This window comes from Pseudorasbora parva, chromosome 14 (assembly GCF_024679245.1).
Source record: "Pseudorasbora parva isolate DD20220531a chromosome 14, ASM2467924v1, whole genome shotgun sequence".
NCBI classification, from domain to species: Eukaryota; Metazoa; Chordata; class Actinopteri; order Cypriniformes; family Gobionidae; genus Pseudorasbora; species Pseudorasbora parva.
Window position 1 is genome coordinate 42,217,803 of NC_090185.1, and position 14,741 is coordinate 42,232,543.

The window sequence follows — 14,741 nt, forward strand, 5'->3', positions numbered from 1 at the left end:
ATACTTGTATTTTATATACAGTATAAATATATATACATACATTTTTGCTAAATTTATATACAAAAGACACCCAAAAAGTGCCCTTCTACAGTGAAACTAGTATAAATCTGGTACAGAACGGTGTGTTTTTACAGTAAAGAACTGTATTTGTACCATGGGCTAGAATTAAATGTCATAATTTAGCTGATTTGAAAGAACAGAGCACCCAGAGTAATCCAAGTGTCATGCTGGTAGTTTATGGATAACCCTCTGTGGGACCTTCAGTTTCCTGCTTAGACCATCAACTTTCTGTTTCCTTTCTGTACTAAGACACTTTACTGAGGTACAGACGATGTGGCACATTTCCTCAGAAAAGGTACATTCATTGTACTATTATTTTTGTTCTCTGAAAGATACAGAATGGTATTGTGAATGATCATCTATGAAACCACACAAATAAGGTAGAACAATTTTTTTTAATCAAATGGTCAAACTACATATTACTGTACATGAGCATGGTTTGCAATATTTGGCAATATGTATAAATACACTTTACATTTATTTTATTTTTTTAGCAATAGAATGAAAATAAATTAATTAATTTAAAATGACAAAAAGTATGAAATATTAAAGGTTAGACTGGGTAACAGGTTTGCATATTGATGTGTAAGTTAATCTGTCACTAGTTTGGGACCACATGTTGGTTTCCATTTATTTTCCATAAATTAAAGTAAAAATATTAATTTGATATGAATTTTGGTAATGGGGTTAAATGATTGAGCTTGACAAATGCAGTCAATATTGCAATTTGTGTAAATATCAAGAATATTCAACAAGTTGGGCCCTATGAATTATTTTTTCCCAAATTCATAATTTTTTCTTCAAAAAGCATGTCTATACAATTTAATACAATTTTGGAAACAACTAAATATTAAGTGTATGGTATTTAAAATGAATGAATCATTATAAATAGTTATATATAGGGGTGTAACGGATCGGAGTTGACAGCACATTGTTTGCTTTAAATCAAACGTGTATCGATGCGAAGATTAGTAATTCCACCACAGATGCTTATAATGTAAAGTCCTCTCGGTTTCAAAGTCAGTAATGATGGAGGATAATATAATAGAGAGCACTCGTCCTTTCTCAGGGCTGGAAAAACAAAGGCAGGATCTCTTGGGAAAAGATTTTAAAAAATGAAAGAAAAGACGAAAGTCGGCTGTTTTTGTGTATTGTAGGTTCTAATTTAAAATGTTTGTAATTTTACCATAATCTAGCCTATGTTTCTAAAGTTGGTACGATAGGCTATATAAATATAAAGGAATGAATTGAATAAAACATGATATCTATAAAAGAGTGTTTAGTCCTACAAAGAGATTTGCAATGATGACAAGCAATGTTTAGCTACAACTTCTGGATTATAAATAAAAAATCTTCTGAAAGTAATGATAATGAATTAATGAATAAAAATAATGAATATATGTTGTGTGAAACAGGCGTGAGAGATCTACTCTCTCTGCTGAGAATGTGGACATCCGAATCTTTAAAAAAACAACAACAAAAAAACTAGTCATTATAAGCTCAGGCCCATTTTCACGTTTAGGTTGATTTTCATGTTACACTTTAACAACTGAGTAAAATTTGTTCCCTTTCAGTCGGTCACGTTCTGACGTACGTCTCCGTTCCCTCCTTCAGGGAACGAGGGTTACATACGTAACCGAGACGTTTCCTTTCAGTCGGTCACATTCGACGTACGTCAGAACTAGACCGACGAATGGCGACGGGATGTACGTCTCCGTTCTCTCCTTCAGGGAACGAGGGTTACAGACGTAACCAACGAATGGGGATCCCCATTCGTCGGTCTAGTTCTGACGTACGTCTCCGTTCCCTCCGTCTCCGTTCCCTCCTTCCCTCCTACTTAACTGAGACGATTTATTCAAAGTTATTTTTTTATTTATATTTTTTAAACCATAACCATATAGGTTATTTTTGTTAACACCAAAAGTTCCTTGTTAACCTATAAACCATATAGGTTATGTTAACACCAAAAATGTTCATCTAATAAATGGAAAGCGTATACAAATTGTCTCCTCCACCTTTTTTCTGATCCGAAAAAGGACTTGAGATTTGTGATCCGTTACACCACTAGTTATATAAATTTTTTATCAGTTTATCACGATTATGTGTAAGTGAAAATGTTTGGCATTCATTGTTGTATACAGTGGTAAAAGTGGTATTTATTTACTCTTTACAAATATTAATGGGACACCGAAAAGATTCCTATTGAATTTCTTGGAGACAACAGAATAGTTCCTTTTCTATTGAGTACAAGACTTCCTTCCAGTATCATAACACATTCTCACATATGAACGTTTTATCTTTTCACGAATCAGGCGTTCCCAGAGAGCTGAGCACAACTATCGAGATGTTGAGGACGAGGATGGCTTGCCACCGAGAAGCTTGCACGATGGGATCAGGGAGAACTGTATTGGTTCTGAACTCCTCAAGCCACCATTGGCCCGTTCTCTCCTCATTAAAGAGGAGCTCCTGAACCAGAAACACCGCCTCCTTGGCCAACCCACGCCTCTTTCTTTGGCTAGCCTAGAGTCCGTGGGTCTCCTCAACAGCCAGGCCCAGTCGCTTCTGGCACGCGATGGAGCATGGGGGAAATCGCACCTAGACGGCCTCCTGAAGCTCAAACAAATCGGAGGCAATCTTAGCGAGCTAAACGACCTGCCTCTTTTCCAGGAGAACCAAGGCCTGTTCTCCAAGGTTACAAAGTCCCACGAAACCGGCTCCATCACGGTAAAGAAAGAGCCAGGACATTCCCCTCCGGTGGACTTGAAGATCCCTCAGGTCAGAGGCATGGACCTGTCCTGGGACTCCCACGGGAACACTTCGGATCTCTATGGATTCAGCTCTATCGCTATGAGTAACGTGCATTCAGAGAACGCGCTCAGTAGGAAGCTGAGGGCAATCTTGCCAAAGCAGAGTCGCCGAGCCGCTCTCGGAGGCCTTTTGGATGGAGGAGGCGTGGGCGAATATTGGGGTGCAGACCTCGAACCGCCAAACCTGGGACCCCAGTACCCAACATCAGACCCAGAGGCGGACCCAACCGGATCCAAACAGCCCCGGAAGAAACGGGGGCGATACCGCCAGTACAACAGCGAGATTTTAGAGGAAGCCATTGCTGTGGTGATGGGTGGGAAGATGAGCGTCTCGAAGGCGCAAAACATCTACGGGATCCCACACAGTACCCTGGAGTACAAGGTGAAGGAGAGGATGGGCACACTCAAGAACCCACCAAAGAAAAAGCTCAAACTCATGATGAGGGCAGAGGGGCAAGACTCGGGGATTACGGCCGAATCCGAGTCCACGTCCGCCTCCACACCCATCGCAACGCAAGCGGATGTTGGGACAGGGGACAAAGTCGAGTAGATACACAGAACACCTCATAAACGTGGAAAAAGTTTTAGATTCTGACAGAAACAAAACAAAAAACTAAGATGATTTGGATTTGAGGATGGGGCTTTAATTGTGCCAATTTACTTGCAGTATCTGGGTGAGCACAACTGCAGGGATTGATGGGAGGATTTAAGCCTGATAACTGGGGATAAGAAACCAATTGGCAGTTATCAGTGGTCGCGTTGACACTGCAAGCATTTGCTGAAGTTTCTCACAACATAAAGCAACAAATGCGTACTAAAGCCATAAGAGAGTATCGACAGAAAGACATTGTATTAAACACGAAAAGCAACCCTTTGTTCACCCCTTCATCTGAACTTTGCGAGCTGCGCCATTAGTGCTCACACCATTTTGAGAAATGAGAAGTGGGGTTTGAAGGGTTACGTGCGAAGCTGGAAAAAAATGAATTTATCTCCTCTGATTGGTAGGTTTATGAAATTATTCATGATCTTTTAAAACTAATTTATTTCAAATGGAGTTGACGAGCATTCTCACCAGGGATCCGTCCTAGGCCCGATTTTCTATTAGCAGGTAAAAACAATTGCTTTCAACTCTGTAGTTTCCTCCTTTTATATTCTGCACCATTGAAACAGACTAAGAATTAGACACGTCCATTTTAAAAAATGAAGCTTAAGATTAGTCATTCAGGGATGCATGTTTGTGATGTTGAAAAGAGTTTTTTTTTTTTTTTTTACTTTACTGTAACTAAACTTTTCTTTAACTCTAGCGCTTTCTTTTGCACTACACTTTCAGTCTGGCGCTCGCCAGAGCCTAAATCTGGCAATTAGACCTGATTACCTCGACACTGCTTGCATTACGCACTTACTGTTCTGTCTGGCATACTGCATAATACTCATTTTACAGTAACTCTACTCTTTCCCAAAAGGTTTCCAAAACCCACGAAGGGACAGTGCGGACTCAAACCACACAGGACAGGAACGTGTTTCTACTAAAATGAATCGAGGGAGGGTGCGTGCAGTCGATTTCCGGCTGCTCCCTCGTCGCTGCTTATAGTCAGTCGCTGACGTGTATATTTATAAAAAGAAAAGCATTTTTCGCAGAGGGTTGGTTTCGGGGAGGGGGGAAATGTAGGTCGGGTTATGACCATGTAACCCTGTTATATTAGAAATTTGCATTCTTTCAGAGAGCCAATTATTGTCTCTGAATCCTCATGTAAAACTCAGGGCAACTGAGACAAATATAGCGATCATGTTTTTAGAGAAACAATGCATCTTGCCTACTTGAACTGGAACCTGTGACACACTCTCAGTAAATGAGTTGGGTCAGGGGGCAGGGCTTTAAACCGGGCGTAGGTTGGGTCGAGCTGAGCCATGGATTGCAGATATCGGTGGGATGTCATCGTTCCCAACACCTTGCCAAGATGGGAGATCTCTCTGAAAATAGCACTTTGTTAAAAAAAAAAAAAAATGAAAGCGAATATGTTTGGGTGTGTGTTTTAAAGTAGCTTTTGCAGTAGCAGATTGCATAAAGGAGATTTGCGAGATCAAAGGGGACGCGTTTCAACGACCCCCACCGTTCTGCAGCTTAGACCCAAACATGCTCATTTTGTTTTGGAAAAATTACCTCTTCAATACACAGTGGTCGACAGCTTGAGTCCTCAGATTTGTCTAGTGTTGCCTCACTGTTTATTGTCACATTGCCCCCCTTTCAAATCTAAACTGTGTCATCCGATGTATATAAAACCGAAAAAGCGCATAGATCTGTGAAGATTTCAAAGAGAAGGCTTTTGGATTGGCATGCTCCACTTTGATGTTGTTTGAAGGGCATTCTGGTATATCACTGCCTGGTGCTCACCCAGTCTGTGACAAAAATCAGACTTCAGGGTTTCTGATGGTGAAACTGACTCTTTGAAATGTACCTTTTATTTATTTCATTGTTTAATTTAAGCAAATGGCATGCACCAGTTCAGTGGACGCTGATTTACTTATTTATAATCGGACACTTTTGGTGGCCAGGTCTTTAAATGTGTTTCAGGCCCAGGGAATATTAAAGTCATTTCCCACCTTGTATGTATATATATTGGGCAATTTCCTACAACACTAAACCTGGTTGTCATTTTATTTTAATTAGCTTATCAAGTTTTGTTAGCTTTGTTTTATGACTTTGCATTATAGCCATGTGTGGACACACTACTGATATTAGTTGCTTTGCTATATATATATAATTCAGTTTATAAATTATGATCTGCACTTCTACAACTGATTCTGAAGCAAGTCGAAGGGAAGTCATATACAGTGTAAATCTGGCATCAAATGCACCAACACTTTACCAATGCTGAGCGTTTGAAGTGTCTAATTAGAGTTTAGTTTGGTCCTTTATCAATCAATCAAGTTATTTATTAATCAACGTGATGTAAAATAATTACTCTTGCCATTTAGACATCTTAACAAGTATTGTCTTGTTTTATGGTAAATAAAATAAAAAACATGTTTATTTATTATTAATATTTGAAACCCTTGAATTAAATTCGTCCTACCTACTGGCATATTATTTTTTTCTTGTTTTAAGTATACATTTTATTGGATTCTTCCAACTTTTACTGGAAAACAAGATTACTTTCCAGTGCAACTAGTAGGTACAAATAGTACAAGTAGATTCTATAATAATTGAACCTTTGCCCTTATAATAGGCACTTATGAATTATTGCACTGATGGCCATGACTGGAAGTTGTTTTGCAGCACTTAAATCTTTGCCAGTTTTTTTACCCAGGCAACATGGTGTCGGCTCAGATCCGGGCCACATCTGGTACATGTGGATTCAACGCGTGCCAGATGCGGGCCGGATCTGAGCCGACACAACATTGCTGTCTGGGTAAGAAAACCTCCCTATTGTCAATCTAGAAAGTTTTGAACTTTCGCATTGCTACTGTACATTCCTAATTTATCATCAGCTGTCAGACACACAATGGTGCATGCCATTTCTCCATATTTATTTGATTTGATTTCAATGATTAATGTATTACAGGGTTAACGGCTCCCCCTGTCCAAAAACATCCTCCTCTTAAAGAAATGAAACCGTCTTTACACTAATGAATGTACAACCGTTTTGGAATAACGTCTGAAAGTAGTGGTTTAGAAGATAAGGCACTTTCACATTTCATACTTTGAACAGACTGTTTTAGTTTCTCTCTTGCTGCTCGTTTCAGTAGTTTTTTTGTTTTTTGCACCTGTAGCCTTCAGTACTTTCGTATCTCAGGATAGATTCAGCAGAAGGGTTCGCAATATTCGTCAGTCGGATAACGATGCAGACATAACTACCTGAACAAGACGTGCACAGACATGTTATATTAACTACAGTCTCTGCACAATATACCTCATCCTTGGGAATAAATGCACCTTTCTGTGCCGCATCCTTAAATACCATTCAGGGGCACGTGGAAAAGGAGCAGTTAAAACTCTGGGAAATTGATTTTATTTTCCTCTTTCACCCTCTTGTGTTGTCTTCTATGAGAGGGATGGCAAGCGAGGCGTTTCATGTGTCTGACTGACCAATATTTACACCCTTTTCATTCAGGTACAGAAAAACCAATCACAAATTTCGCATCTTGCCAATAACGGGTCCCATCCTTTAAGTTAATCGCCAAGGCAGACGTGTGTTTTTCCTGGACTCAAATTGAGGTTTGAAGGGGAGAATATGGGACAGGTGGAAATGTTAACCTTCTGTTGTTTTTGTGCACTTGTTTTTAAACTGCATTCCAAAAATTTCAAGAGATACCTTTATATGGAAGAAAAATCTATACATATACAAATGAATATATTTATTTATTTTACTGTTGATCTTTTTATTTGTCTTTTTTTTCTGGTTGACATCGAAATGCTACACAAAGAAACGATGGAAATCAACGCCGACAGCTACAACCTCAGTTTCTGTACCATACGAAGTGCCATTTTGTTTTGTCTCAAGTGGTTCATGAAGATTTCCTTTCTCAGATAGCCTTTCATTTCCTTTGAGAAGTTGTTAAGCTCCACTGCATATCCACATAACGGCATTACCTCAGGTGAGATCTCTCCAGAGCAGCTGATTCTACACGCTTGTAGAAATCAGGACCTGTACTTGACTTTTACACGTTTCCAAAAACGCAACTAGGAAGCAGTTTATAAGTAACTCCAGTCACGTTTTTGTTTTTCTCCGGTGTATTTTAAAAACCGAACTGAACCACGGGTCTCTTTTTGAATACAACTTTAGCACACGTTCAGATCAACAGGGCACATATTTGTACTCCGCAAATAACACACACTCCAAACACCGTCTGGTCTACAGTTTTACACCGTCGGTGTGAAGTCTTCAAGTCAAACCTGTCGGTTGTGACATTAGAAAGAGTCTGAGAAGGCAAATATAGGCACTCCAAATGTCTCTTTACAACTGCCATTTAAATGCATATTAGAGGTTTAGTTGCATATGTTTTGTTTTTTTAAAGCCAGAATTATGCGATTCCTTCAAGTTTAACTTTTGTTTCCTATTGATTTTGGAGGAATGAAAGGGAATAGGCACACCTTTATTCAACAAAACACATTGGGAGAAACAAATTGTCGGCAAGTATTGTAGTCCAGTTCAATCCTAGATATCCATCAGACTGTCAATCTATGCACTCGAGAGTTTTCTGTGTTTGTGATCATATCAAGTAGTTTCTTCGTTGGCGATTTAATGGCGTTATATTCAGTGAATACGCTGGATATTTTATTACATTTAGATCAGCAGTATAGCTCAAAATAGCTGTTGTCATGGTACAGCTTGCAGCTCACGCCATGCTGAAAGACGTGTAGAAACATGTCTCAGTCTCTCAGAGAAAAAAAAGATGGAATATGCATTGCATACATTATGCATTTCAGTGGAGTATTCGTTTTGGTGGCATCCGGAGTGCCTGTCTTGCAGTGTTCAATCGCCATTGATAATTTGATAATTGCATTCAATCATCATTAAACGATTAAGCGTTGTTTACTAATTAATATAAACGATGATGAGCCGATGATATCCATTGATAATTGGTAACAACAATCGAAAATCATTAACCAAGGCGACTTACAATCGATATATTAGATTTATTGTACTGAATTGACTCAATTTCGTCTTGACTAAGTAAAAAAATAAATGCACATCCTTTTATTTATAGGTGAAGTGTGTCATTTCTGGGCATTGGTCATTGGTCCAACAAACAGATAACCACACCCCGACTCACGCGATTGGATGCTAATGCAAACAGATCGATGTTTTGTAAATGCTCCAGTGTTTTTCGGGGGGGGATCCACTCTAGCACACGCTCTTCATCTTTAAAAATGAGATGTTCCTGCATAGGTTTAAGAGAAACTGTGAATTATATGGAACAGAGCCATGAAGGGTCAACACCAGACCTCTGCTGTCTCTAGTAATGCGCTCAACGCTAGCTCGGAAAGCGGGCTTGATCAAATAGTCACCGTTCTTCTAGAGAAGTTGAGAGCCTTGGGCTGTTAAAGGGCTGCCCTTGTGATGCCATGACAATCTTGAAAGATCATTCACAAGTAAAGGTGTGCCTATTCCTCTCTCCCTTCAGGCAAAATCCTCATTCTTTTCTGTTACTTCGTCATAAACCTGGATTGTGCATTCTCAGTTTTTTAATATCTGACACAAGCGAAGAGTATATTAGATTGAGGCGTGATATTTCCAAGCTAGAGTTCTTCTGTGTGTACTTTTGTGTTGGTCTTGTTGGCATTGCATGCCTGAATCCGCTCTTGACCATTAGTTTCATCCATGACTGTTTCGACCCTGCAGTCCACCGAGTTCTGCGGGTTTAGGATTATTAGTTTTGCTACCTCAACTTGCAGATGGTTTTGACATTTTGTAGTAAAGCAAAAATGACTTGTATCTTGAGGGACCCGAAGGATTTCTGAAGGCTTTTTTCCCCGAAGGCTTTGTGGGAAAACGCGTTGCCGGTTTGATCGGCTCACTGCCGTACTGTATGTAGCATTTCAGATGCACGGATAACACTGGCTCGTGGTTCCAGAAGTCACGCTCCCGTTCTGTGGGAAAGACATTCCACATGTGTACCTAATAAACCACATTTCTGATAGAGGTCATGGTTCTTATGCATCTTGGCTGAGTGTTTGGGAGGAATATCAGGTCGACCGATCGCCTCTAAAGTTGGGAATGCGTCGTTATGTGTGTTTTTCATTCCTCTTGAGTTTGTGCCCTTGAATTTCAAGCCAAATGCAGTCTGTGGGCAGTATCTTTGTTTGCAATCGCATTCTTTCGTCTCATCTCATCCGTCGACGGGTGATTTCGGGGGTTTTCCACGTATGGAGTCGAAGCTTTATGGAGCAAAATCTGTGTTCGGCTGTGTTCATATTTCCCCAAGAACTTTTTAAAGTTGTGTAAAAATGTTCGGAGTAGAGTGTTGACGTTGTAAAGGTTGTAAAGGTTCCCTTCTCCCGTACCCCTCAGGTTAATGCATGAGAGTGGAATGATTCGGCTCGGCTAAAGATTGATTCCTTTTATAAACTCCTTAATACTATTGATATTGTGATTACTTTTTAAACTTTGATCAGAAACGCTTGCCTTTATGCTCCATTTCTTTCACCGGTATCGAGAAGTTACCCCCTCACCTAATACAGTCCCCAAAAAAAAAAAACGTTTTTTATTTTGCAATACGAAACGGCAATACTTCGTTGAAAGCGACCCGTTGAAAGCGAGTTTGCCCAAGAAAGCAGACGACTCGACATCCCCATCATGCCTTTTGCATTTGAGAAGATTCTGCCAAATATCCTTCGTTCAGTGCTTTATAAACAGCGAGGATTGTAAAGTACGAATTACCTGGGGAAACAAAAAAGAAAGGACGCTCTAACTTTAGATCTTTCGTTCGGTCCCTCGAGACCCGCAAGGCCACAAAGACTATTTTGTTTCTGATGTCTGTACAATGTGTGATGATGTTTCAGCTAAAAGAAAAAAACCTTACAACGCAGAATACCTCAGATAATAAATCCATGTAAATCTTGACGGCCTCCACGTGTAGATAGAGCCCTGTTCACTGCCTCCCCAGCTTGCGTGAGTCTCTTCTCGTGTCCTCTCACTGCCCGTTATATGTTGTGGAGGTTTCATCCAGCTTTCTTTTCGTGTCTGTTTGTAGTCCCATCGCTCATGGGCGTTCACACTGACCGCGCTCGTTTCGAGGCATCATGAGTTGAAGATGCGAAGTCGAGCTATTCGACTTTATGCAAAAGCGTAGCGATGAGGAGTCTGGGTATAATGAGTTTCGATGACAGTGTGAATGCCATTTTAGGAAGGGAAGACATTGCCTCGTTCCATCTCACAGTAATAATCTGATTCTTTTTGTGGTTTGTTTGTTTCTTGCAGATTTCGGTCTGGTTCGTATTCATTCGTATCATCCAGAATCCATCAGTGTGGCTTTGTCTTATTTTAGAGGTTGTTTGTTGAGCATAAGCCATAGTTTACGCATTTCATCACTGATTTTCGTTATCAGCTAAACTGAATGTAGGGGGAAAAACAATACAAAATTAAAAACTCTTAACACGCTAACTTTTTATGTACCTATACATACTTTAGGACAAGCTATAGATTATTATATTAATGTGTTCATATATATGTATCTATATATATATGTACACTCAACAGTCACAGTGCATTGTATATAATGTTCTGTATAGTTATATCTTCTGGAACGGGATGTACGTCTCGTCCTCGTTTGATTCAGGGAACAGACTTTTCAGTGCAGTATCTTTAGACTTTGTATAGTTCGTTTTCATTTGCTCACGCGTTTCTTTTCTCGTCCACATACTGGAATGGTAGTTAGTCTTGAAGTGAGCTAAACAAAAAATAAGTTATTGTAAGGCATCTAGCGCTGTGTTTTTCCACAATACTGTACAAACAGAATATATATTAAGAGGAAACGCAAACTTTTTAAGGTTGATGTGTATATAGTCTCGTAACCCATTGCGCGAATCTTTTTTTTTTAAATTTGAAAGTATTTATTGCGACATCATTTGGTGATGTAAATTAATTTTCCCCGTGAAAAAGCCAGGTTTTACGGTGTTGCCTGTTATGTTTGCTTGCTTAAGTGTTCATGGAGTTTAAGTTTAGAAGTGGGATGGTGAACACTGGACCTGAAATCATCCTTATTGGTTACGATGAGGAAACGCTTTGCTGCAGCTGCTCTTTCCTAACGATACTGATGTTTATTGCTATTATTATTTCTCGTGCAAAGTGAAACGTCTCCGTGGCTGTGAGCTGGTTCTGTACGAGTGTGAGCTTTTTTACTTTTTTGCTCATGCATTTTGTGGATAAAACATTTCTTAAACACTTAAATCGAACAAGCCTGAAAAGACAAGTAGTTTCCTTGAACGTCGATTGAAAAAATTGTTCCTTAAACCATGTCTCTCTCTTTTATCTTAAATCCTATTATTAAGCCACAACTACGAATCCCTCAGGGACAAACGACACTGATTCAATCTATTCAGGTACTTTCTCTAGATTCTGCGGCCTAGCTGTTAAAATACGACAAAAAAACGTACATATTTTTGGAAAAATTGAGCAAAAGAAAACGGTCGCTCATGACGAGAGTCATTTTTAACCCGTTGTCGCTTAATTTCTTTTCCTCTGTCCTTTTCGGTTTTTGTATTCTTTGTATCCAGACTGAAGTACAATACACTAAATGAATGTCAAGCTGAAGCTTCAGGTGAAGAGCAACACTCAGTGCTTTTCATTACAATGTCCTCGCACACACTGTGCCTCAAACGCCTGAAGACAATAGAAGCTACACCACAGCGACAAAAAAGCGGTCTCACACTCCTATACAGACGTACCTCTACGGCGCCAGGCCTGATCTTTCACGCCTGCAGGCAGTAATTGCTAGTTTCGCTCTCTGCTTTTAGCATGTAAGTATTTCAGCGAAGAAACTGCCTGAAGAAACTGCCTCTCAATATGTCAGTGCTTTCCCGTTGTGATCCGGTTTTTCACTTGTGCTTTTGTTGAGCTTTTAGGTGCCTACTATTATTGTCGAAAAACCTCAGTTACTTCACGAAGGATGCGTGAACCGGCTGTACTTTTCACCTGTACAGATTATCAGAGGCAGTGTGGAGAATAAGGGCAGCATTTACTGCGGGATCAGTCTCGGCGTTGGCGTTGAGTTTTTGTTTGCAGTCCTTGAAACATTCCTGTTGTCCGTGCCGTTGTGGGTTTTAGTTCGTGAGGCCTGATTGTTTTCCACACATGGGCTTGATTTAAGGCAAAAAAAAATGAAATACTTACATGTTAACTCTTTTAATACGAGACGGAACGGGTTTTTAAAACATGTGGGATAAGGTGCTGCTTTTCCGAATCTTCTCTGTTTTCGATATACCTCAGACCATCTAGATCGAAACAAGTGCTTGTACCGAAACGGCATCTTTCCCCGTAACACACTGGCTCCTCCGAGCCCAAATGTTGGAAGACAGGCGCTCCGAAACTGGAATAGACCTCATTACAATATATACTGTTTACTCTTTGACAAAAAACATTGTATAGTTTAATATTTTCTTGTACTGTAGATTTATTTATGTATATTAATTTGTTCTTTTCTCTTTTTTTGTACTGTGTCTTGGACTTTTATTCTAGAATATTATCGATGTCCGTGTTAGAGCACTTACGAGGATCACGGTTATTTTGGTTTGATTGCACTATTTGTTTTGCGTTTGTTTTTGTTTTTCCGTTTGAATGCAGATTCTTATTTTTGAGCTGGGCTAATGAATAATAAGCTGTCTCCTAATGTATGTGATTTTTAAAAAAACTAAACAAAAAAAAGGAAAAGGAAAAAAACTGATTAGATTTTCTGTGGTCTAATTTAAAAACAAACAAAAAAAGTTTTCTCTTTCTTTTTATTTGCATTGACCGTTAAGCAAAATGCTGATTAGATCCGTCTTTGTGCATGTGTGAAGTTTTACTGGTTATATTTTACCCATTAGGAAAAAATGCCATTTTTCAACACATTTTAATTGTAACATTGTGCAAGTTAGTATTCACTGGATGCTAGAACCTTCTTATGAAAACCACTATTCTTCTAATAAATTTTTGTTGTGAAAACTACGTGTGGAGATGTTTTATTGTGCATGTTTCTACTGTAGTTATTTTACATATATCCTGTCATTTATACTTGTATACTTTTCAAGAAATCTTTCTTCTTGGGTGACCAGCCCAAACCTGAATTTTAGTTACAACGGTTTTTGATTCATGAACAATGCATTATATCAACCCTGTCACAAAGTATATTTAATAGATTCAACTTTAATAGATTGTGTGCCTTGTAATCAATCACATATTTAAGATTTGATTGTATTTCTCTTTTTGTACCAACCCTGTATCAAATAATTTCAGGGTTTAAGGTTTTAGAGTTGAAGATAAGCACAACACAACTAATACAAGTTTTAACTAGAAAATATAATTCAACCAATGCCTATTACTTAGTCAGTATTTTTATATTATGATACTGCCTACATAGTTAAACTCCGTTATGGAAGGTTATTTTTTCCCTCAGTAACGGAGTTGAACTATTCAAATATCATCCTCTGAAATATCACTTTATTTGCAGTCATGACTGTGGTCCTGATCGCTGTAATTTCCCACATAACGGAATTACCCTCCAGTAGAGAGATTGATGTGGCCAGAATAACCATATATATTCCTGATTAGTACAGTATAATAATAATGTTCACTGTCAATCTCAGTGGTTCACTGTTACGGAAACAACTGATCACTGTAATATTTCCCTGCATAACAGAGTTGACATATTTAGGGGCCAAGCTCTGAAGAGGTATAGCCCCTGTTGTATCTGTTAGTTTCCTATATTATTATTATTATTCCTCCCCTATGGGAGTCAATGGCAGCCCTATGAACCGTAAGTAGGAAAATGATGAAATTTGGCAGAATTGTAGTGATGTTCATCAATAGTAAATGGACCAAATTTGGAGTCTCTAAGACAAACTCCATAGCGCCACCACCAGTTCAAAAATTCAACATTTAAACTGTTATAACTTTTGAATCATTTATAATAGAGAAATGAGCCTTCGTGCATCTGATTCCCATTCCATATCTTACATTAAGGCTCCGCCCATTACAGTAACGGCCATTTTAAAAAGTACAGTATTCTGTTTTTTCGCTACTCCTTCAAAATTTGTCCAATTCTTACAAAACTTGGTGGAGAGAATCTTTGGACTGAGCCGTACAGAAATGACTGAACAGAATTTTTTTGTCCTTTTGGGGGAAAAACAACCGTTACGGTGTCTTGAACTTCACGAGGTCTACCCAAAATTGGTTC

General features: G+C 39.0%; 1 protein-coding gene across 3 annotated transcripts in view; it reads left to right on the top strand.

Moving 5' to 3' along the window:
* lcor (ligand dependent nuclear receptor corepressor) overlaps positions 1-13,149 on the top strand; it is a 74,131-nt gene extending 60,982 nt beyond the window's left edge. For 2 of the 3 annotated variants that reach the window (XM_067416411.1, XM_067416413.1), the window contains exon 7: positions 2,373-13,149. In XM_067416411.1, coding sequence (XP_067272512.1) covers positions 2,373-3,417 — 1,045 coding nt within the window. In that variant the 3' untranslated portion in view covers positions 3,418-13,149. The remainder of the gene's footprint in view (positions 1-2,372) is intronic. The other variant, XR_010897940.1, reaches the window with a different exon arrangement.
* Positions 13,150-14,741: the final 1,592 nt, after the last annotated feature.